The following is a 25533-nucleotide window of genomic DNA, read 5'->3' as shown; positions in this document are numbered from 1 at the left end:
GGAGATTTAAATAAAGAAGGTTGGTCTGGAAGACACAGAAAGGCTGACAGGGCCGATAAATAGCCCTTGACTGTAGCCACTGCACAACCCCTCTGTGCCAAGGACAATGCAAAAGATAAGATATCTGATAAGTGGGCATGTAAGGGATCGATTTGCCTTTCTCCACACCAACACACAAATTTAGCCCACCTGCTAGCGTAGATAGATTTGGTGGAGTGTTGCCTGGCCGATAAAATAACATCCACTACCTCAGGTGGGAGAAAAAAGGAACTCAGATTGCCCCGTTTAATGTCCAGGCATGAAGGTGCAGGCTCTGGAGGTGGGGGTGTAAAACCTGCCCCTGCGATTGTGAGAGGAGGTCTGCCCTGAGAGGGAGACGGAGTGGGGGGCACAGAGAGAGTTGGAGAAGATCCGAATACCATACCCTCCTTGGCCAATCCGGAGCTATTAAGATGACTTGAACCCGGTCTTGGCGAATTTTTCTCAGAACCCGAGGAATCAAAGGTATGGGGGGAAACGCGTAAAGCAACTGGTCGCACAAGGACATCTGAAACGCGTCCCCCAACGTTCCTTGCACCGGATATAGGAGGGTGCAGAACAACAGGCAGTGCGAGTTCTCCCGAGTGGCAAATAGATCTACCTGAGGAATCCCCCACATCTGGAAGATCTGCCGGACTAGATCTGGATGAAGACGCCACTTGTGATCGGTCGAGAAGTGCCGACTGAGACTGTTCGCACGCATGTTCAAGACTCCGGCCAGATGGTTTGCTACCAAGCAAATCTGATGGTCCCTTGACCAATACCATAGTCGCAGAGCTTCTCTGCAGAGAAGGTACGACCCTACTCCTCCCTGTTTGTTTATATACCACATCGCGGTAGTATTGTCAGTCAAGACCTGAACCGACTTACCGCAAAGGGAAGGGAGAAAGGCCTTGAGAGCCAGACGTATTCCCCGCAACTCTAACAGATTTATGTGAAACATCTGTTCCACTGGAGACCAATGACCTTTGACCTCCAGGTCCCCCAGATGAGCTCCCCACCCTAGAGTGGAAGCATCCGTTATTACTGTGGTCACTGGCAGAGGTTGCGAGAATGGCCTTCCTTGGGAAAGATTGCCGTCTGCAACCTACCATGTTAGATCCACTGCAGCGTCCCTGGAGATCTTTACCGATCCCTCGAGATCTCCTTTGTGTTGAGACCACTGCTTTCGGAGGCACCACTGAAGAGCCCTCATGTGCAGCGAGCGTAAGTGACCAACAGAATGCAAGAAGCAAACAGACCTAGCAGACGTAGGACCTTGAGGACTGGAATGACCGCTTCACTTTGAAACATTGGAACCAACGCCTGAATGTCCTGAATCCGCTGAGGAGGAGGAAAGGCACGATTCAATGTTGTATCCAGTACTGCCCCTATGAACAGGAGGCGCTGAGAGGGCTCCAGGTGAGATTTGGGCACGTTCACAGAAAAACCCAGGTCGAACAACAACTGGGTTGTCGACTGCAGGTGACGCAGCACGAGCTCCGGAGACTTGGCTTTAATCAATCAATCGTCCAGGTAAGGAAATACCGCTATCCCCTTCCTTCTGAGCTCTGCTGCAACCACAGCCATCACCTTTGTAAAGACTCGAGGTGCTGAAGTAAGACCAAATGGAAGGACCGCAAACTGATAGTGCTGCGATCCCACCACAAACCGGAGATACTTCCTGTGCGACTTGAGTATCGGGATGTGAAAGTAAGCATCCTGCAAGTCGACAGACACCATCCAATCTCCTTTGTTCAATGCCAAAAGCACATGAGCCAAGGTCAGCATCTTGAACTTTTTCTGTTTGAGGAACCAATTCAAGATCCAAAGGTCCACGATAGGCCTCAACCGACCATCCTTCTTGGGGATCAGGAAGTATCTTGAGTAACAACCCTGACCCCTCTCCGGCTCTAGAACCAACTCCACTGCACCCTTTGAAAGGAGGACTAGAACCTCCTGTTCTAGTAACAGGAGATGCTCTCCTGAACAGTATGATGGGCGGGATGGGGGGAGGAAACTCCCGAAAGGGAAGGGAATAGCCTTTCCCCACAATGCTGGTGACCCAGGAGTCTGATGTTATATCCTCCCACTTGCGGAGAAAGCTCAATAACCTCCCCCCTACAGGAGTGGTATGTGAAGGAATTGGTGGAAGACTAAGGCTGCTTCCCATGCTGCACCCCTCCAGAGTAAGAGGAAGAGGCAGAGTACTGCTGGGCGGCTCCCCTGGTTCGGACCCTCCCCGTCCCCCTGTATGATCTATAGGAGAGAGCAGTGGCGGGTTGTTGTTGATATCTGCCCCGAAAGGAGGAGGATGAGCCACGACCAAACCCCCTAAATCTTCTGAAGAGTCTCGAAGAAGCAGAAGAGGAGGCCTGCAAGCCTAAAGACTTCGCTGTGGCACTACTCTCCTTAAATCTCTCAAGGGCAGAGTCCGCCTTGGATCCAAAAAGTTTATCCCCATCGAAGGGAAGATCCAGCAGGGTTGACTGGACATCCGATGAGAAACCAGAGGAACGAAGCCAGGCCTGCCTCTTCATAGCAACAGCAGTGCCCATAGCCCTGGCCACAGAATTAGTAGTGTCCAGCCCCGACTGGATCACTTGGGTTGCCGCAGCTTGAGCATCGGAGACCAGACTCAACACCTCCTGAGGCACCTCAGTATGGGACAACTTTATTTCTTCCATTAGGGCATAGATGTATCTGCCCAAAATGCATGTGGCATTAGTAGATTTTAGAGCCATGTTGCATGAAGAGAAAGCCTTCTTGGAAGATTGATCCATTTTCTTTGAGTCTCTGTCTGAAGGCACTCCTGGAAAAGAACCTGGGGCAGTCCGAGATGAACATGAAGCCTGAACCACCAGGCTCTCTGGGGTCGGGTGCCTGGACAAAAAGCCTGGATCCGCAGGGGCCACGCGATACCTGCGAGCCACTGATCTATTAACTGCCGAAGATGACACCGGCTTCTTCCAGATCTCTAAAATTGGATCTAACAGAGCCTCATTAAAAGGCAGAAGTGGCTCTGCAACTGTCGAAGCAGGATGTAAAACCTCCGTTAAAATATTGGGCTTAGGTTCACACACTGGCAAGAGAAGGTCCAAAAAGTCAGCTGCTTTCCTTATTACAGAGTGGAATGAAGCAGCCTCCTCTGTATATTCTCCAGGAGATGTTAAGTCCCATTCTGGAGAGGTGTCCAAGCCACTTGACGTATCTAAACCCTGGAGATCTCCCAGAAGTTCTTCAATCTCTCCTTCCTCCAAGGCCTGCTTCCGATACTCCTGCTCCTCAAGAAAGTGAAGAGCAAGCCTTCTTGAATGCAGCCTGGCTTCAATTCTTGGCGTCGACAGGGCGTCAGCCGGCGTCGAAGCCTGACGCCGATCCTTGGATCCATCTCACGCCGGTTCCATCGGCGCCGTGGACTTCTTCGGCGCTGTATGAGGCAAAGGATGGACAAGAGAACTTTCCGGCGCCGGACCAGCAGATCTACTCGCCGTCACCGGCTGTGAAGTTGACGCCATAGGAACCAGCGCCGAGCCAACACCTCCCATCGGAAGGAAGGGCATGAAAGGTGCCGGTCGTAAAGGAGCCGGAGCACCCATATTGAAGGCCAATGGACCCGAAGGACCAGCCGGTCCACCACCTGGAGCCATCTGTTGAAAGAGAGCAAACATCGCATTTAAAAATGCGGAACTGTCGGCTCCTGGGGCCGGGAAAGCCGGATACTGTGGTGCCTGGGCTCAAGGTGACATCGGCGCCGGCCCCGGCGTCTGAGAAGCCGGTGAGAACTCCTGATGCTGAGAAACCTAAAAACACAGACGGTGGATTCAAGGCGACGTCGGCGAAGCTGGTGAAGCCGGTGATGCAAGAGGCGTCTGCGGAGAGATGGTGGGACTAACTTCCCATGTCTTTCGGCGTCGAGCTGAAGGCGACCTTGAGCGCGATCTCTCCCTATTCGACCGGAGTCGAGATTCACGACGACGCCGGGAGTCACGATGACGCCGATGGGACTTAGGAGAAGATGACTTGCATCGATGCCACTTCTCCTTCTTCTTGGATTTCGCCAAAAAGAGTTTCACCTCTCGCTCCTTTAATGCCTTCGGGTTCATCTGTTGACAGGAGTCACATTTCTCCACGTCGTGGTCGGAGCTGAGACACCACAAACAGTCTATATGTGGGTCCGTCACTGACATTTTGCCTCCGGAATCATTGCAGGGCATAAAACCCGACTTTCGTTGAGACATGCTTTCTTCTCAAAGAAAGAAACAGTAACAGTAACTGTAACTACGCAGAGTAGAAACAGTAGCTCCCTCGAAGAATAACCGTTGTTAGAAGGCACAGAAAAAAGGGAACTGACGTCGGCACGTAGTCGAGGACCTCTTATTGCCTGTATGACGTCAGATGGTGTCTCATGGGCAATTGTGATGTCCTCGTCGACGTGCGGAAGCTAAGAAGAAAATTTCCATCGAAAGCTGGCGCAGGGGGAAAATTCAATGAGTGAGGAATCCAGGTAGTTGTATCCATCAAAAATCGTTCTTTACTACTGTGAGGCCTACCTCTCCCATAGGATAACATTTGGTTACCTTATTACATTTAATAAGTGCCAACTTTCGTTGGGAACAGGTAGAAATGTCATCTTTGGTCTAAAAACAAGTGTACTTTAAAATGTGCTTCAATGATAAAGATGAATTTTAAGTCACAACTCTGAAAATGCCACTTTTAGAAAGTTGGCATTTTCTTGTCCTAACCATTTGGTACCTGCAGCCTGTGGTGCCTGGCTGTAAATAGTAGGCAGTTGACCTTTGGTTATGCCTCCCAAACACCAAGACAAAAGGGACTTGGTGTTTGCAGGATGGGCCATACTGCAGGATGGGTGGGGTGTACCTGTTCTCTGCCCCAATTACCTTTTAAAGAGGCTGCCTCCAACACACTCACAAAGATCTAGATACCAGTCTTTTGTCACACTGGCCTCTTGCAGCCTGAGCAGGGGAAGGGGGGGAAGTTTCCTGAACCTGATCTAGAAATGCCTAGAAGTTTCTCGTTCTTCAATGGCTGGTACCAGGTATAGGCATTGGACGCTGAAACCAACCCTTCAGTTCAATCCAGGACCTTTGGGGGACCCCCAGAAGGACTGCGTTGTACTTGAGAAGACAGCCCTGCTTCTTGAGGCCTGCTTTCTGTTACAGAGGACTGCCTTGCTGTTTACAGAGGACTGTCCTGCTACCCAAAGCCTGCCTTGTACCTTTGGAGGGCTGCCCTGTTGCTTGAAACCCACCTTGTTGCTTGATCACAGGACTACCAGAGTGACTCCAAGGGCTAGTTGGCGGGCTTCCTGTTCTGAGCTACAGTGACACAAAAAGCTTCAACAACCTTGAACCCACAACTGGACCCTGCCTGAAGTGAGTCCTGCCCTCCAAGTAGTGCCCCTCCAGTCCTGACCCCATGGAAGTGGTGCTAAAGATGCCAAAACAGCCAAAAACTGAAACTTGTGATCTTGACATTTTTCCACAAAAAAATGGCCTGATAACCAACAAGTGACGAGGCACTGCCATTTTATACATCCCCAAGCCCCCTTTTTTAAAGCAGAACCTTTTCCTTGAACGGACATGGTTTCTGAAGAAAAAAAATAAAAAAACACAAAAAAACAGAAACTATCCTATTTGGGAAAGAAACTACAAGGATGAAGGTTTGTTGTCCTAGCATCCTCCATCTCTGCATTTGCAACCAACTGCAGGAGTTTTTATTTCAGATACTAACCTGTATAACTATGATCATTTTGCAACCACTATGAGTGGACATTTTGTGAAGCGATCAATTAATGCAAAGGTTGCAAAGCAAATTGCATTGCAATTTACACGCCAATTGGTGCACAAATTGCACAACGTAGGTTTGCAAATGTGAATAGTACTTTGGGACCGTAATCACTGCATCCCTTTAGATCACTAGTGAGAGGCCCTCATATATGATGAAATCTTGGGTGTAGACTGAGAAAGCTGAAACTGGAATGAATTCTTCAGCCTAGGGCCAATAATCTTCTGTTTTAACTTCCTTGTGTAGCCTACAGAACAGTTCTTCCAGTCTAGTTCCATTTACCATAAAGTGGTCAAGTAGTTGTAGTTAATGATCATGCGCAGTCATGTAGAACACTGGTAAAGGTAGATCAGTACAGGTGCTTGTTCAGCATGAGTATCATATATGAAGGCAAACTATTCAGTCAAACAGGCACAGGGTTGATTATTTGTACAAATTAGAAGTATTGGCAAGGGGTATACCTTCATGTGTAACTTCTACTGATGTTATAAAGCACAATTCCAAGGGAGCTCTATCACAAACATGATGGATATCCCATCCACCATATTACAAATACCACTGGATATAATGCACTTGTAACACAGCGAACAGGACAGCACTGCTGTCAGAAATAGACAGGGACTGGTGATGCCTGATGACCAAATGATTTGTATTTAAAATTATGATTCAAGTCTGATATTTTAGCTTCTTTTTGGATTCTGCCTGTGGTATTGTGGTAAATGTAACCCAAATGAACAAAGGATGAAAGGCTGGACCATATGAAGAATGATGCCACCTAGGAGCAGCCCTCACCATTCCCCCTCGTCTTTTTGAGCTGATTGGGAACAATGCAACTTTAGTGTTCAATTTAAGAAGGCACAGTAGTGCATAAGAAGTGATCTCAGAAGTTCTAGATTGGAACATTCAAGGTATCACACCTTTCCCAACAGATGTTCTGGGTATGACTGTATCCCATAAAATGGCACTTCTTCTGCTCATTAAAAATGTAAGCTAGTAAAACCTACATATTTGGTGACAACGTCGAACATTAATGAAACCTCATCTTCTCTCTTTGATAGTTCTCTTCCTCACTGCTGTGCCATACTGTTCACCCTTTGAGCTCCCTAAACCCCCTAAATATTAGTTTTATTTTTACAGAGGGACAGATCCACTGGGAGCGTAAGGACAAACCCAAGCAAGAAGATGTGCCCTATTGGTATCAAGCACCCTCTGCAGAGGTGGAGATGACATCCTATGTGCTCTTGGCATACATGTCTCAGGACCATGTGTCCAAAGAAGACATTGGCACAGCATCACAGATCGTGAGCTGGCTCTCCAAGCAGCAGAACCCATATGGGGGCTTCTCTTCAACTCAGGTAAAAGGCACAAAGAGCGAAAAAACAATGTCCAGACATCACATCCATAAAATGTCTATTCTTTGGTATTGAACACCATTTCCTGGAGGACAGGTCTGTAAATGGGGCAAGGGCACCTACCTCTAGATGTCTTACTTTGCTCTCACTTTGCCTGTTTACTTCCCTGGTTCTGTAAAAAGGTCTTACAATCACAGGGATGAAGATTTAGGGGGTCATTCCGACCCTGGCGGTCATAGACCGCCAGGGCCGGGGACCGCGGATGCACCGCCAACAGGCTGGCGGTGCATCCAGGCCAATTCTGACCGCGGCGGTAAAGCCGCGGTCAGAAAAGGGAAACCGGCGGTTTCCCGCCGGTTTTCCCCTGGCCTGAAGAATCCTCCATGGCGGCGGCGCTGGGATTCCGACCCCCTTCCCGCCAGCCTGGTTCTGGCGGTTTTGACCGCCAGAACCTGGCTGGCGGGAACGGGTGTCGTGGGGCCCCTGGGGGCCCCTGCAGTGCCCATGCCAATGGCATGGGCACTGCTGGGGCCCCCTAACAGGGCCCCACAAAGATTTTCAGTGTCTGCATAGCAGACACTGAAAATCGCGACGGGTGCAACTGCACCCGTCGCACCCTTTCCACTCCGCCGGCTCCATTCGGAGCCGGCATCCCCGTGGAAGGGGGTTTCCTGCTGGGCGGGCGGGCGGCCTTCTGGCGGTCGCCCGCCAGCCCAGCGGGAAACTCAGAATGACCGCCGTGGTCTTCTGACCGCGGTACGGTCTTCTGGCGGTTCCCGCTTGGCGGGCGGCTGGAATGACCCCCTTAATCTCCGTTTCATCCCAACATTAAGGTCTAGGTTAGTGCAGAATTTTATCAATGGAAAAGTGATCACCCAGCATTATTTAAACACTTCATATTCATAGACACGGAGTGGTTTGTCTTGACCATGTGACACTTTAAGGCATTGAAGGCTGTGATGGCAATAATCTTCCTGGCCCAGGTTACAAGGAAGGCAGTTTGGGCCTGGCAGAAGAGAGATCTACCTTTTCATGAACTGCTTAAGATTAATTGTGGCCTTAGAATCAGACTACATCTTGTTCTTTAGGGAGTACGTTTTCTGAGATATGGGTGGCTGATGCAGTGGCCTGTGTCTTCATGACTGCTGTTATGGAATAAATAGAAGCTGCCCCAAAAATAAATGTTATATCTCTTGTAGCAGTGCATTGCACGTACTAGTGAGTTTCCACTATTCTGACAATCTGTAGGCTGTTTCATTTTCCTGCTAGTTTGTAGGTCATGGTTTGTTGCCACTTTCAGGTTCTTATAGGTGTGTAGGAGAAATGTAAAACTCCCACTCACTCAATGTGTGCACAGTGGCTTGTTAGCAATGACTGGCTTCTGTTAGTGTTTGCACAGGTAAATGGACCTGATCTGTGTGAGTGCCCCTGATGATCCACCATTCAGTAGGCACTGGTGTGGTAGCACTGTGGCACTCCAGCCAGTAAGAGGGCAGTGGTGCATGGTTACTGTTATAAAAATTCTGCTTGGGTAGGGTCACTTTCCAGTTACCATGTTGCCTCCATTTTTCTAGGACACAGTGGTCGCTCTCAATGGTCTAGCCATTTATGCTGGGGCTACCTTCAGCGAAAAGGGAGATGTGACTGTGACTGTCAAAATCGGAGATGAGATCAAACAACAGTTCCATGTGCACAACAAAAATCGGCTTCTGCTGCAGCAAGCACCACTTACGAAAGTTCCAGGAGAATACACAATATCGGCAGCAGGGAAGGGCTGCGTGTATGTGCAGGTAAGTGAGGATTCAAATATTGGGATCTTTTTGTTATAAACAGTATCCTGCCAAAAACCTTAGGAATTTCCCACATATGAGCTTTGTATGAGGGATAATCAGGATCTCTGGGATAACTTATTTTTCTGAGTGAAAGGTGCTTGGAATTCCTAGGAAGAAAGGCTCAATATTTCTGGGTAGTTGGACTGGGATTCCTGTTCTGTCTGTAGAAGAGCCCAGCAGATGAGAATTTTTTGACATGAGACATACCAAGTTATGCAGACAGTCACATGCCCAGATGTAGCAGTTTTTAATGAATGAGGTTATATGCATTTCTTGACTAAAAGACCTCTCTTGTAGATCATTATTCTGGTAACAATGCTCAACATAACATGTTAGGGGCATTATGGTTTATGCACTTCCTAATTCGAGCTGCTCGTTGCTGGTGGAGCCCACCAGTAGTCGTTTTCGGAGACCAGCTCATTTTCCTCATTAGACTTTAACTCAGTGCAGGAGAGAGAAAGACACAAAAGGATGTTCTGAAGAAGAGAAAGACAGTAAAACAGTGCAAAGAAAGAAAAAGGGATTACAAATAACCTGAAGTAGTGAGATAAAGGAGCAAGGGATCTCTGATGAAGGGTGAAAGAGGCATGGGACGGAATCAAGACTAACCAGATTTGGGATTCTGAACCCACATTTTATGGCATTGGCAATGGGCTTCTGTACGTTTAGGCACCAGTACATAATATGATACACATTAAGCACTGGGTTTATGTAAATATATGGATATGGACTAGCACTGAAGCCTGGGGTGTCCAGAGATTGGAGTCCCCATCACTATAGGCCATTTTCTGTTGAAAAGTATTACATCCCATTTATCAAAAATGCAGCTTGTGAATCCTTATCAAATTATTTCCCTGTAATTTATTGACATTTATATTCCTGACACTCTTCCAGTCATGTGTTTCCCTTGTTGCAACCACTAAATTAAGTAATGTTGGCACCCAGTTCAAAAGAATTTTCCTGGGAGACACCATTGGAATGTCATGTACACAGTGGGATAATAATCAAGACCACTGCTTCATGGTGTCCTAGACTCCCTTTACCAGAAACTCTCATTGTCCCATTTTTGTCTAGGATTTCTCCAGGATTTTTCTTGATGAGATCCATTAGATTTTCCTAGTAAGGATTGCAATACCCTCAGCTTGAAACTTTCAGTTTTAATTCCATGAATATTATTCATCTACTGGTCTAGGTTTTCCCTCTTGCATTGTTCAGTATTTTCAAGGATGAAAGCTGACAATTTTAGAATATTAAAGCTCAGACTTCTCAATGCTTTTCCTGGGTTAGATCTACTGTTTTAGCCTAGTCTGCTTCTTGATACTTTAATTTCTGTTTTTTTATGGGAGGGATTTTTGGAATGCCCTAGGCATTTCTAAATGAGATTGTTCAAATTCCATGAGCAGAAAAACCACTAAACTAAATGCTTCTCCTCAACTCGACAGCTGGTGTTCCTTGCACAGTAGGCCTTAATTATTCAAGTTTTACTGTATCAGTTTCCTCTAAGTCTATGGAGATGGGACCACAATACTCAAGGATTCGTTTAAATTATGTTAATTAAATATTTTGAAAAGGATCCTCAATAGCAGCAAATACATCCTGCCTACATGTACGTGCTCTTTATTCCCCTGTTCTCTACCCCATTTGAAATCTTCCTGTATTTTTTCCTTGGACCCTGGGGCTTGGGCCAACACTCTTTGCCACTCTTGGATTTTCTCCATTCTCTTACTAATATTTGTTTCTGTCAGACAACATTGAGGTATAACATCCCGCCTCCGAAGAGTGAGGCCACTTTCAAACTGGCTATAACTACAGATCCGGAGAGTTGCACAGAAGCTGCAAAGTCAATGTTCACGGTCACAGTCACTGCCAGGTGAGATTCTCTTACTTCATAATGATACCTGGCGTGGTCTCCTTAACCTTTTGCCTCTGTTCCCCAGGTTGTTGATGTGTGCTGGACTCTGATTTTGCTGTTTTTGTTAATCTGGGCACTTTACCACTGCTAACCAGTGCTAAAGTGCAAGTGCTCCTTTACAAAATGTGTATGTAGTTGGCTTATCCATGATTGCCATATTTGATTTACTAGTAAGTCCATAGTAAAGTGCACTAGAGGTGCCAGGGCCTTTAAATCAAATTCTACTAGTAGGCCTGCAGCACTGGTTGTGCCACCCACATGAGTAGCTATGTAACCATGTCTCAGACCTGCCACTGCAGTGTCTGTGTGTGCAGTTTTAACTGTAACTTCGACTTGGCAAGTGTTCCTACTTGCTAGGCTTAAACCTTCCCTTTTCCTACATGTCAGACACCCCTAAGGTAAGCCCTTTGTAGCCCCAAGGGCAGGGTGCAGTGTATGGTTAAGGTAGGACATATAGGTGGTCATTACAACCTCGGCCGTCTTTTAACAAAACCGCAGAGGGACCGCCGTGCGGAAGACCGCCAGTAGTGGAGGTTTGCCGCTCGGCGTATTATGATCGTTGGCTGCCCTCCGTCGTTTTTCTGACAGAGAGCCGCCAACAGCCATACTTGCGGGCGGCGGGGAAGAGGAGGTTGCTCCACCTCCACTGCCACGCCAACAGAACACCGCCCAGCTAATCACATCCTGAGATTCTGCGCAGCGGTGTTCTGTTGGCGGTGTGGTGTCGGCGGAGCTGCCCCCATGGCTCCCGTCCCCTCCCGGCGGATCGACGGAACAGGTAAGTCGATCGTCCGTTAGGGGAGGGGGGTGGGAGGTGTTGTGTGTTGTGTGGGTGCATGGGGGTGTTCGTCTGTGTATGTAGAGGGGGTGTGTGAGTGCGTGTATGCTTGCAGGGGTGTTGCGTGTTTTGGGAATGAGTGCATGTATGTCTGTAGGTATGTCTGTGTGGATGTGTGCGTGAATGTGTGAATGTGGGTGTACGTGTCTGACTGTGTGTGTGGATGTTGGCATGTATGTCGGTGTGTGTTCGTGTATGTGTGTTGGTGGTGCCTGCGTGCGTGTCAGGTGTGTATGTGTAAGGTAATGTCGGGGTCGGGGTGGGGAGGGGGGCCCTGCCACATTTGGGGGGTGGCAGGGGTGGTGGGGGGTGTAGGGGTGGGAGTCGGTGTGGGGGTGGGGAGGTGGGGGAGACCCCTCTCAGTGCCAGGGAAGGAATTCCCTGGCACTGATAGTGCTTACCGCCATGGATTTCATGGCGGTTCCTACCGCTGGAAATCCACAGCGGTAAGCCGGGTCACAATACCGGTGGCGGTATTGTGATGGCCGCCGGGCTGGAGACCCAGGTCTCCAGCCCAGCGGTCGTCTCCGCCCTGGCAGGCGGAACGGAGAAGCGGCGGATGACCATGGCGGTAACCACCATGGTCATAATGCTCAAAAAAAGACCGCCAGCCTGTTGGCGGTCTTACCGCCGCTTTAACACCGTCCGCCAGGGTTGTAATGACCCCAATAGTAATGTGTTTTATATGTCCTGACAGTGAAATATTGCTAAATTCATTTTTCACTGTTGCAAGGCCTGTCCCTCTCATAGGTTAACATGGGGGCTACCTTTAAATCTGAATAAAGTGTAGATTCCCTTTGGGAGTGGATGGACATGTAGAGTTTGGGGTCTCTGAGCTCACAATTTAAAAATACATCTTTTAGTAAAGTTGATTTTAAGATTGCGTGTTTGCAAATGCCACTTTTAGAAAGTGAGCATTTTCTTGCTTATACCATTTCTGTGACTCTGCCTGTTTGTGGATTCCCTGTCTGGGTCAGTTTGACAGTTGGGCTGGTTGCACCTCACACTAGACAGTGACACAAAGGGATCTGGGGTGTAGCCTGCATTTCCTGAGGAGCCCTCTGTGCTAGGAGGGAGGGGAGGAGTGGTCTCTCACACCTGAAAGGGCTGTGCCTGCTCTCACACAATGCAGTCTCCAAGCCCCTGGTGAGTGTCTGGGACCTGGCCTGGGCAAGGCAGGATTTCACATTCTAAAGTGACTTTACTTTGAAGTAGCCCTACTTCAAAGGAGAAATTGGGTATAAGAAGGGCACTCAAAACCACAGACTTTAGAAAACACTTCTGGAAACAAGAGGAACCTCTGCCTGGAGAAGAGCTGAGGAATAAGAGCTGCCCTGCCTGTGACTGTGCTTTGTGGAGCTATCTTGCAGTTGCCGCTTCTGCCAGAGTAAGAGGGCAAAGACTGGACTTTGTGTGCCTTCCATCTTGAGAAGAAATCTCCAAGGGCTTGATTTAGAGCTTGACTCCTGTTGTTTGAAGTCTCAGGGACAGCGAAGACTTCTCTCTGCCAGCCCCAGGAGTCCCTGGAGAGACTTCTACTCTGCCCTGTGGTGCCAATCCAGTTCCTGGGACCCTGAAAGGAGAAGCTGGCAGCCTAAAGACAAGGAAATCCACGCACTGAGTGCCGTGCCGGGAAAAGATCGTGGTGACTCCGATCTGTGGCTGAAGAAACGACGTGCTGCCGGCTCTGCAACTGAAAATCGACGCTTGTCAGAAACATGACTGAAGAATCTGGGAGATCTCAACCTGCGCTGCGTGGTTTTCAGATCATCGTGCGGCTGGATTTCTGACTCAAGTACCACTGGGCGTGTAAAACACAATGCAAGGCCTGCCCGGACCCAAGAGTGCTGACCGGATCGACACATCGCTATCCTGCGGAGAGAAGAAATGATGCGCCTGACCCTGCGAAAGGAGAAACGACGCAAGGTCCAGCCCGTGAGTGGATTCAAGGCATCGCAAGCCCTTTTTGACGCACACTCGCCAGTGCGGGGTTATTTTGAGGCACCCAAGGTACATTTTCACGCTAACAGTGTTAGTGTGTGTTTAAAACTACTTAAAGACTCTTTTTGCATTTTTATTGATAACTTGACTTGTGTATTGTGGGTTTTTGTCGTTTTGGTCTATAAATAAGATAAATATTTCCTATTTTTCTAAATTGGTGTTGTGCCATTTTGTAGTGTTTTCATTATCTTACTGTGTGTGTTGGTACACATACTTTACACCTAGCACTCTGAAGTTAAGCCTACTGGTCTGCCAAGTTACCAAGTGGGTAAACAGGGGTTAGCTGAGGGTGATTCGTTTTTACCCTAACTAGAGTGAGGGTCCTTGCTTGAACAGGGGGTAACCTGACTGTCAACCAAAGACCCCATTTCTAACAATACCACATACTCAATAGAATTCTAACCAACATGAAAATGTCACACAATAGAGTAAGCCTATAAATGGGGGAATTAAGTAAAGCTTCAAATAGAAATGTACTTGTGTAAACGATATACTTTTCATGGTTTTCTTTTGAGTGTCTCCACCCTACCTACCCTTAAACTATCTCCAAAATATAGTTTGATTTGTCTTTAGTCTCAGGGAAATAATTGAACAGTGCTTAATAAATTGTATAGGTCTGCATTTTGTCTTTTAAAACATTATAAAATATATACATCATAAATTTTTATTTCTATTAAAAATAAAGTGGTAAGTTTAGAAAACAGCACAATTCCTAAACCCCACTCACTTTAATGAAGTGTTGCTGGAGCAAAAGTAATACTACACGGGCTACTACTGAAGTTTCATTGGGATGAGTGCCAATTTGGGTCGGTTAGCAACATTAGTAACCGCCATATTCTCCTTGGAGGCATTACCTTCACTGAACGCACATTTATATTTTTAAAACTACATAGAGGATACTGGAGAGGGCAAGTCTGGTGGCTTAGTAATTTCGCCATTCAATGTTCCCCTCCCATGCTTCTTCCCCCTGTTTTGACTTGTCCCACATGAGGAAAAGGTGGGAGGGTGCTCCAAGGTTAACGTCTGTTTTCTATCCTAAACTTTCAGACTAAGACAATATTGGGCAAAGACCTCTACTACTGAAAGAAGTATTCCTGCTTCCTCACATGTTTAACTTTGGTTAGTAAGGTTGGCCTTTCGTTTACTAGAGGCCCTTAAAGGTTATCTGCAGCAAAGTGATATGGCTGTGCTTCGTGGCTCTTGCATATGTATTTGACAATAACATCACTATTGGATCAGAAACACTGTTGGGCGTTGCCCTATCTGAATGATCATCACCATCCCTTTTGCTTTTTACCCTTCACTTTTGGCTGAATTCGTTTTCATTGGACTTTGGGCTCTATGAAGTTTACCACTGCTTACCAATGCTGAAGTGCTTGTGCTCACTCCCTAAAACATGGTTGAATTGGCATTTACCTAATTGGCATATTTAATTTAATTACACGTCTAGTAGAGAGGTATACCATGTAAATTAAATGCTACCAGTGGGCCTGCAGCACCTTTTGTGCCACCAACTTAAGTAGCACTTTAAAACATGTCGTGGGCCTGCCACTGAAGCCTGAATGTAGTTTTAAACTGCCACAGTGAACCAGCATCAGGGGCATAGCTTGGTTAGTAAGATTGGATGGGGGGAGCTTCGAATCTCCCAACAATCACACTAATATACCATCATAAAACAAAATATTTGAGAAACAACGCATGATTTGGCTTAAGGGGCAGTGGGAAGGGATAGCAGTGTGTGGATTGTTAGGGTTACCTAGAAGACAAGAGGTTGTAAAATAACCAACAGTTTTAAGAACGTCAAAACAGAGAGTGAGAGAGAGTGTGTGTGTGTGCGTGTGTGTGTGAATGTGTCTGCATATGTTTTTGTCTGTGGGTGCATGTAGAAATACTAGGTGAAATAAGACAGCCACCTCATCATACCCAACTGAAAGTACCTGTACCCACCTATTTAGTGGTGAATACATTTATTTGAGAGTGCTAACACCCCAAACCTCCCCACCCTCCCTGACGCTACACCTCTGATTGGCATTTAAATCCCCTTGCCAAATTCCCCTTTGTTTACATACAAGTCATCCCTAAAGTAGGCCCTAGATAGCCCATAGGGCAGGGTGCTGTGTAATTAAAAGGTTGGACATGTACTTTTAGGTTTTACATGTCTAGGTAGTGACCAAGTCCCAAATTAGTTTTTCTGTTCTGTAATGCCTCCCCCTCCCATAGGCTAACATTGGGGGATGCCTTATTTCATTTAGTAAGCTGTAATTTTCCAAATGGAAGCTGATAGCTATGTTATGTTTGGTTTTCTTTGGAATTGTGGTGGAAAGCCCTATTTAATAGTAAAGTCGGGTTTTTGACTGCAGTTTTAAAAATGCTGCTTTTAGAATGTTACCATGTTTTTGCCCTTAGCCCTTTTGTGCCTTTACCCTGCCTGGGGTGACATGAGTAGGTATAACTGACTGTGTTAATTCCTTCCAGACAGTCACACAGTAGAGGGACTAAGTATGCCTCAGTGGGACATCTGCTGGCAGGATGAGGGGGTGGAGCTGAGCACAGCCTCACTTGCACCTGAATAGCCTGTGGTCTGCCTTCACACATAGGGCCTAACAACACCCCATTATTCTGTAGCCAGCTTGGATCCATGGCAGGGGAGGCAGAACATTCTATGCATTTTAAAACTACTTTCTAGGAGCTTCTCTCACCTTCCAGAACCTGGGCAGAATACAAAGGGGACCTCGGAAACCAACTCTTCAGTACACTTCTGGACCTGTGAATATTATGCCAGGAAGAAGGACTGCTGTGCTGCTGAAAGGACTGCCACACTGCTGAACTGCTATTCTGAAGGTGCTAGTGCCCTGCTGTTCTGTCCTAGGGAAGAAGAACTGGACCTGCAACTTCATCTTGAACCCAGATCATCAGAGTAACTCCAAGGACTGGTCTGCTGGTCTACTGATCTGAGTCTCAGAGACAAAAAGCACCCCAGTATCATGCATTAGCTCCTGACCCAGCTGAAGAGAGTTCCTGATCCACAGCTGGTGCCCCTCAGGTCCTGGACCCTTAGTGCGGCTCAGAGCTGAAATCCAGTGGGCCGTTTGCACCAAGATCTTGCAGCTTACAATGCAACGTGAAGCGTCGCCATCCCAACACTTGGTGCTATAGCATCGACCTCTTGTGGGGACCGCCAGTGTGCAGCTTCCAGTCTGCAACACCTGGTCTGCTCTTCATGCTCACTGACAGCCTCCCGGGATGCATTCCCTGCTCCTTGTGTCCCTCTCCAACTTGAACGGGTCTTTTGGTGCTCAATTGGGAGGTAGACTCAATGGGTCTAATCTGGTGACTGTATCCGACATTGAGGTCAGCCTGAAAGCGTGACTTTGACCTGGTCCATGGCAACCAGACATCTATAGTTGAAGGTTTGTGCTTTTTGGAACTATTTTTACAAAAAAAATAAAAAATCATAACTCTGCTTCTACTGATTGGACTTTTGCTGTTTTGGTGTCCAAAAATGTATTGAAATGTACCCTATTTTTCCTTATTGATTTGGGATTTCTCTTCTGTTGTGTTTTCACTATATTTCTGTTTGTGTGCTGCATAAATACTTTACACATTGGCTCTAAATTTAAGCCTGACTGCTTACTTTGTGCCAAGATACCAAGAATAAGTTAACTTAGTGACTTTTTGTGGTTCATCTTGCAAGGGGTTGTGGCTGTCGCTTGACCAGGGGCCACACCCCAGTCAACCAACAACCCAATTTTTAACAAACTCTTCAAAAGAGCATCTGTGACGATACATGGATTAAAAAAACAGAAAGGTTATAATAATGTGGATAAAATGAGTCATTAGTCAACAGTAATACATTAGCCACCACATACAGGAGTAGACTGGTTTTGGTAATACTATTTTTAGCCTTGAAAAAGTCACAGATGTGACAAAACATGTGTCGACTGTAGAAGATTAACATTGTGTGCCTAAAAAGGATTTGAACTTCATCTGTACTAGGTATCCTTACTGTGAATGGACTCAGGACTGAAATAGGACTCTAATATGGAGTGCATCGGGTATCTTTTGAAAAATAAGTCTCAGTAGATCCCTAGAGGACCACTGAGTTTTAAGCCCTGGGTAGTAGGGCTCAAATACATGACCAGCACTGCATGGACTGTATTCATTGTAATTTACTATACGCTCTACTATTGTCACTCATCCTAGTGGAGGTGCAGTAATCATACCACTACTTACATATCCATTTTGTCACAATTTTAATCTTGTCTGCTTTTGGTAGAGTGCAAACAGGGTGACTCGAGATTCTGCATCACAAATGTCTCACTCCTCTGCCTTCTTCCACAGCTACATCGGTAACCGGGAGACCTCGAACATGGCTCTCATCGTTGTGGACATGGTGTCAGGGTTTATTCCTGTGAAGAGCTCTGTGCGAGAGGTGAGATGGGACAATTACATCACACAGTGAAAGGTGGAGGTGGGATGTTGTTCCATCCAGAGTTTGGCTTGAACAATTAGCTATTTTGCCTACTAGATGCCCTTTCCTAATTGGAGCAAATTTCTGACTGTCACAGCATTCTCAAGGAAACCTAGGAGTAATCCTGAAAATATGACAATGGTTTATTTCCAAGGGTATTTCAAGGAGCAGAATGTAATCATGCAGGCTTTTTACCTGGTGGAAAATGATGATGCCGAAGTGTGCTTTGTAACATTTGTAAATTTATTTTATAGGTTTTCTATTGGATACATCTCTTACCCCATACACTATCAAATATGAGAGATGTATCTCTTTTTCCAACCTGTTCCATGCAAGGCACCTCACATATATTGTCCACTTTCATGTCACTGACTTTAACAAATGAATGCAAGATATTCTGCCATAATATTGAATTTTTTGGGAAAGACCAACATTACTAGACAAATCATTCCAATAATTCCCCAAATTATGTCCCCAACATTCATGCAGATTGGTTGGGGAGAGGTGGCGGGAGAAGTTGAAAAAAGTATTCCCAAATGTTACACTTTCGATTAAAATCCATGATTACTTTTTTCCCAATTCTGCTACGAGGAACACTGGACGTTAACACCAATTGGGTTCTACAGTCTAATGCTCGGTCCATCCTGATTTATTTGGTGCAAACCTGTTCAGTGTTTTACTGCAAAAATTTAAAAATATCTTCATATTTTGCACTGAAATAAATGCAGTCTCAGTATAGAATCTGATTCACATGTCAGGATCATTCCTCTGGTCAGTGATGTTTTGGTAATGTATTCCTCAAACGTATATCTGCCGGATCCCCATACCTGTCCACTCGGGTGGTAATATCTATAACTGGGCTCTCTTCTCCACCTATATCTATCACAAGTGGCATTAGAAATGGGTGCCCCTTGATCCCTCATCCAAACGCTTTCTATAAGGAATATTTCATCATTTCACTTCTTCAAGCGTCACCACTGGTATATGCTAAGGTTAGACGCCAGAGAGCTGACATTTGCCAATGACATTTTTTGTGTAGATCCAACCGCATCCATACCATTCACTGAGCATCTGGTCTACCTGAGATTAGACCCGCTACAAGTTAAATAGTCCGAAAACTCAAGGTACGGTGATTGGCCCCCAGATCAGAGAATCATAAATATCTTGGATTTTGTTATTATTTCTCACCAATCATTATTGTAGAATATTTCCTAAAAAATCCGATAACTATAGTCATATTTTGAAATTGTTGTGAAATGTACCCCTGTATCACGATGTACTTTTCTGTGCTGCACCAATGCTGAAGGTGTCTCTGCTCTGCTGTTGGGGATCTTCTTTGCATATATTACCTCAAATTATCTCTGAGTTAATCCATGTTGTTCTCACAGCAGAGCTGCCAAAAAAAGGGGCAATCACTGCCCTATGTTTCCGAGCTCTTGTGTGAGCAAAATATTCATTAACCGTGAGATGTTTCAAGTTAATGTATGCACTTGACATGCCAATGAGAAGTACACAAGCCAGTAGCGGTTTCCTTCGGTCACAAGGGTGTGTGTGTGTGTGGCACGTGGGTGGAATGGGGTAGGGATAAAATGTATTTAAAAATATATATTTTTTTTAAATGAAAACTCACCTGCTCCGCTCCCGCACCGCTCCTCTCGCTCCCTTCGCTGCAGGCTGCAGGCACAGGCTCTCAGCCTGCCCTGCAGCCAATCTGGGTGGTGCTCAGAGCAGCATCAGGATTGGCTGGGCGCTCCCATGCAGATTGGGAGCCTGTACATGGTCTCTCCAGCCCTGCCAACTGTGTTGCTGGGCTGTAGAGAGCTTACTGCACATGTGTGTTTGGCCGGCAAGAGACATCTGGCCAAGCATTAATGCACACTGAGGGGAGTGCACAGTGCACTCCCCTCACTGCTCATCATCCCCGTGGCCCAGCCCCTTTAACAATCAAACGATAAGCATGGTTTATTATCATTTTGTGTGTTAAAGGTTTTGCAGCTTCTGCTTCTGGGGGTTGATACTCCTCCACCCTAATGGAGGAACTGCCCCTGACACAGGCGCCTTCTGCACTGGTGCGGTGAGGAAACCGCACCATGAACCACCGCTCTTATTTGTGGGCTGGATCACCTTACATAAGATCATAGTGTGCCCCAAAGTCCTCTATCTTGCTCTTCCTATTTATGTTCTGTATACTTTTATGCTCGTATACTCATTCATATAGAGGCATAGTAAACTTCAGCAGGCAATGCTTTTTCATTTTTGGCGCACAGTGGACAAATCTTGGTGTTTGTGTAAGCTCCCTCCGCTATTGGTTGCTTTAGGTCAGCCCCCTCCACCCACTGCCCAATGGCAGTGTCACTCACATTTTGGATCAGGCCAGAGTAGTATTTATCCTTCACAGACAATCTATTCACTGTTCATTATAGTATTTGACCTCCTAGGGAGAGATCCTATTGCTGTACATCATGTGCACTGCTTTCAGTAGAAGCAGCAGTTGGCAGGTGCCATTTGGTTAATGCAAAAGACATCTTTGGGTGTGATAATCAAATGCCTCTTTTGAGTATGATGTAAAGAAATATATAAGTAAACTACATTATTTATCATGTGTTATTTCTGAAATAAAACATTTTTTTTTAGAAAATATGCTACTTAAAACAAAGAAAACAAATGATGGTTGATAGCTCTTCCTTTGGTTAATGGGACTCAGGAACAGGGTTTAGGTCTTGTTCAATCCAACCCTCTTTAGTCTGCAACAATCCTACCTGTTTGTTTCGGTGGGATGCAGTACAAATGACAAGGTCAAAGGTCATGCTGTAACCAGTGCCTGCAGGCATGGTCTCAGGTGGTACCCACCTGGTGCTGGGAAGAGTGGTTCAGCATATGGCTAGTGGCTATTGACCGCACCCCGAAGACTCTGCCCTGTGCATAGTTGCTATTGGTGGCCTGCCCTGGGCATTGTCTCAGGCCATTCTTTAAGAGAATAAAGGTAAGGTTTATAAGCATTGGGCATCGTTGATTGTCACTCCCTGTGCCCAGTGTTCAATCTGCCTGAGCCAAAAGCTGGCATCACACGTATTAGGGCCACTATTCATGTTTGGCCACTTTACATGACAATTGACTTGAATAAAACAATATTTAATGCATTATGTCACATTAGTAACTGAAGCAGGAAAAGGCAGATATGGTTAAGGTTGCATGAAAGCAAATGAGAGGGGTAGAACAAAAGTCTCAGATTGATATAAGATATATCTAGTCAGTGAAAGGAAGATGGTGCATTAAGTGGGTTGTGGGAAGACTAGTTGGTCAGTTAGACAAAGTGAGAGAGGAAGCAACAGAGAAAGATGGCAACAATACAGAGAGAGCAAGTAACAGAGAGAAAGAGGGAGAAAAAGATAATAGTCACAAAAGGAAACAGGTGCATCGAAGTATTGCGTGTGACAGAGTGACATCACCCTGGAGCAGTGAGGTGCATACATACAGTCTGTCAGAGGGATGAAGAAGCTGCATAGCTATAGGAAGGGCTCAAGGACCCTGGGATGCATACACTAAACTGTGCTCTTGTGTTCACAGCTGGAGGGAAAGAAGGATGTTAAGAAAGTGGAAATCAAGCCAGATCAAGTCACCATCTACTTGGATCAGGTGAGAGCTAAGACAGCACTTTTCATCAGTTTATAATGTTCAGTTAGATGGTAACTCAAAAAGGCCTTGAAATTACAGGAACAGGTGGCTCATATGCACATTTCGTAAATCTTTTGCGACAGGATAGCCGATGGACCATGTTATTAAAAGGTATTCCATTGAAACCATGCTAAGAGAGGACCATCACGATAACAACATAATTTACGTCTCCCAGAATCAATTTCTCATTCTCACTATCTAATATAGTTGCATTTAAATTGGTGTTGGATTTCTTTAGACATTAAATACAGTTCAGGTTTTCTGTGGTTAAGGTGATCCTTACATTTCTCTGGTTAATTGTTTTCTATCGTAGCTTGACAAGACACCACATCGGTTTAGCTTCTCATTGGAGCAGGACAATGAGGTGAAGGACATGAAGCCAGCCACCGTGACGGTCTACGACTACTATGAGAAAGGTGAGAAGTCATGTTGAGTTAGGAGGACGGCCAATGGTTGGAACTGATCCCCTTGTCATATCCCTTGATACCTTCATCTCAGGATTCATGAAGGCAGGCATAAGGATATAAACTAAGTGACACATTGGCCAATGTTTGCTCTTTGTACTTTCAAATCCATTCACATCCCTTAGCCTATTAGCAGCAATCAGAAGACAGTTTCATGACTGAGGTTTGGAGAATGGGTCAACCGTGTGAGTCAAAAAGTGGGTGATGCCACTTCTGCTAACCCTGAATCAGCGTTGTTGGGGACAGCGACAGAGCATGTGAGCTTCTCTCCTTCCTGAGAAGATGCAGAGTATCAGGTCCAAGCCTGCTAGCCGTATTTTTTGGTTTTTAATGATTAAACCCACAAAGCATGAGCTGATTCTTGAGAAAAAAAAAATTATTCTGAAGGACAGCAAATTTTCTCCCTTCATGTGGGGCCTTAGAACTATTTCTTTGCCCGGGAAGGCCATGGTTTACACAGTGACCCTGCCTTCCATGGCTGTCCCAGGCCAACAGATCTGGTGGTCCTTAACCTGCCCTAGTGAAGGCATGGCTACTGTTACCATGACCTGAGGCCTTGTAGGAGAGGGCTGTTTTTTTGATGGAGGAGCAAAACAAACTCAAGGTCTGATGCTAAATAGTGGGGGAACCACGGGTTAGGCCTGTCAGGAGCACCCCTGATTACGTTGGTGCTTGAGCTTTACCAACCACTCAAAGCCCCCGTATTTCATTATAAATCATCATTGTGAAATTGCACACTGCCTTAGACAATAAATAACTCCTCAAATACACTGTGAAATAATCACTTCTAGCAGACAATGAGAACTTCAAGCAAATAATGACTCCCATGCAGCAGTTGTTCCCACTTACCATGGGCAGCAGCTCCCCTCAACCTGGTACTACTCACTAGGCGCTAGCCTCCCTCAGGCACAGTTTGTGTATCCAGGGAAGCAGGCTCATATTGCTGTGTAATCCCTGATTTGTGTTCTCCACCCTAGTTTTCTAATGGAGTAGATTGAATTTTGATTTGTTTGCAGGACAGTGTTGACCAATCTGCTTGTCCAGGAGCAATGAGAGACCATCCTTTGAATAAGCCTGTTCTTATCCTTTTTTCTCCTTCTCTTCCAGGTGACAATGCAGTAACAGAGTACAACGCTCCCTGCAGTGCAGGTAGGTATACCAGTGAAGGGCAGGCTCCTTCCTGCCCTGCATTCCTACCCTGCTTTTCCCCGTTCTCCTCGGTGGTTCCTGCTCTTGTCGTCTCCTGTTTTACTCCCTTCCTCTGTAGGTTCTTCCTTCCCTTTCCTGCCCCCATCTTACCTTAGCACCTAGGACTGTCTCTGCTCCTATCCTACCTGCTTCAGTTTCCCAATCTAGCAGTTCACTGTGTACACCCCCAACAGTGTTTATTTACAGCTCTACTATATTAACTCTGCACGTTTACACCAGGTTTCCTGACAATGAACATTAATATGAGGTCTCCTGGAAGTGCATCCTTGCAGCATATCTGATGACAGTGTATGTTTCAATCCAGTTTCCTACAATGCATCTATCTACCTGGTCTCCTGGCACTGTCACTTACACCAGCATCCTTTGTAGAGTATCTTTACAGCAGGTGTAACTTTACACAAGATATCCTGCCAGTGTAACTTTATGGTCAGCCTCTTGCCAGTGCATATTTACAGCAGGTCTCAAAGCAGTGTAAACATACGCTAGGAATCATGGTAGTGTATATTCCCATCACAACTTCTGGCAAGGTAACTTTACACTATATCTTTCGGCAGTGTAATTTAAAAGCAGGTCTCCTGCCAGTGCAAATGTAGATCAGGTCTCCTGGCAGTGTAAAGTTACTCCAGTTCTGGCACTGTAAAGTTACACCAGTTCTCCTGGCAGTGTACAGTTACATGAGATTTGGCAGGGTAAAGTTACACCAGTTCTCCCGGCAATGTAAAGTTATACCATTTCTCCTGGCATTGTAAATTTACACCAGCTCTCCTGGCAGTTTAAAGTTACACATTTTCTCTTGCCAGTGTAAAGTTACTACAGTTCTCCTGGCAGTGTACATCTACACCAGTTCTCCTGACTTTCTAAATTTACACCAGCCCTCCTGGAAGTGTAAATTTACACCAGTTCTCCTGGCAGTGTAAAGTTACACAAGTTCTCCTGGCTGCGTATGGTTACCCCAGTTCTGACAATGTAAATTTACACCATTTCTCTTGGCAGTGTAAAGTTACACAAGTTCTCCTTGCTGCGTATGGTTACCCCAGTTCTGGCAGTGTAAATTTATATCCAGTGTCCTGGCAATGGAACATGCCCTACAGGCCTCATGTTTGGCCTCTGTGAGGTGCTGCGGGTTTGGAACACGGGTCTTCTTGTTGTGCATTTTAACGACAGCGCTTCTGGCAGTAATATTCACATCATTTCATTTAACACTGTAAGATCACAGGGGTTCTCATGACGATGCACACATATACCTAGTTTGCCGTCACTGTACAGTTGCACCAACTCCCCAGCAGTGCCTAGCAACACACATCTCCATCCTAGGTGCTATGTTTCTGATCTGTATTTTTTTCTCTTCACTACAGGTGACTCCACAAGCAAAAACAGCGAATAGTGGACCAGGGCCTCTTCTCTCTCAATGGTTCCCATTGTTCCTGTTGCTTCACTTCACCCACCTCTCTCTATGTACAGTCCTTTCCTCTGGTCTATTGTACACTCACTGTTCCTCTCCAGGAGGGGGCTCTTCTGTGAATTTGGAGATGATCCAAATGGAAATAATGCAATTGGAAATAAACCAGTTTCACTCTAAAAGCGGGTGTGTGGTGCCTTCTGATTTTATTCAGCGCACATTGGGTGGAGGAAGGTGTTCTTGACTGTGGTTAAGTCTCTTGCACTTTTGGACAAGGATCCAGTCCATGAACTTTAGTGAAAACATTATGTGACTCTTCGTGAAATAGAGCTGTGGTCGTTAGTGGATCAATCTACCCAGGAGATATTTGTCTCCAAGAGCGATCCAGAAATGTTACAAAAATCAGAAGTCTGCTGTAAATTTACACCGTGGACATCTCCATCACATTTTCTGGCTCTTTACGCATTCCATCTTCTCTATGTACCAAGTAAATTCTGGGGTCCTTTTAGATTCAACCAGGGTGCAGGAATTCAAGGCAGAGCAGAGCCACACAA

General features: G+C 45.9%; 1 protein-coding gene across 1 annotated transcript in view; it reads left to right on the top strand.

The window, feature by feature from the left end:
* The window catches only part of LOC138303653 (alpha-2-macroglobulin-like protein 1), a 192945-nt gene extending 167784 nt beyond the window's left edge, over positions 1–25161 (top strand). The window contains exons 29-36 of the mRNA XM_069242956.1: positions 6964–7181; positions 8753–8968; positions 10756–10880; positions 18103–18193; positions 21800–21868; positions 22221–22323; positions 23479–23520; positions 24936–25161. Coding sequence (XP_069099057.1) covers positions 6964–7181; positions 8753–8968; positions 10756–10880; positions 18103–18193; positions 21800–21868; positions 22221–22323; positions 23479–23520; positions 24936–24964 — 893 coding nt within the window. The 3' untranslated portion in view covers positions 24965–25161. The remainder of the gene's footprint in view (positions 1–6963; positions 7182–8752; positions 8969–10755; positions 10881–18102; positions 18194–21799; positions 21869–22220; positions 22324–23478; positions 23521–24935) is intronic.
* Positions 25162–25533: the final 372 nt, after the last annotated feature.

The sequence above is a fragment of the Pleurodeles waltl genome, chromosome 7 (assembly GCF_031143425.1).
Source record: "Pleurodeles waltl isolate 20211129_DDA chromosome 7, aPleWal1.hap1.20221129, whole genome shotgun sequence".
In the NCBI taxonomy this organism is placed as follows: domain Eukaryota; kingdom Metazoa; phylum Chordata; class Amphibia; order Caudata; family Salamandridae; genus Pleurodeles; species Pleurodeles waltl.
The sequence above is the reverse complement of the archived record's forward strand: the minus strand, read 5'-3'. Positions and strand labels throughout refer to the sequence as shown.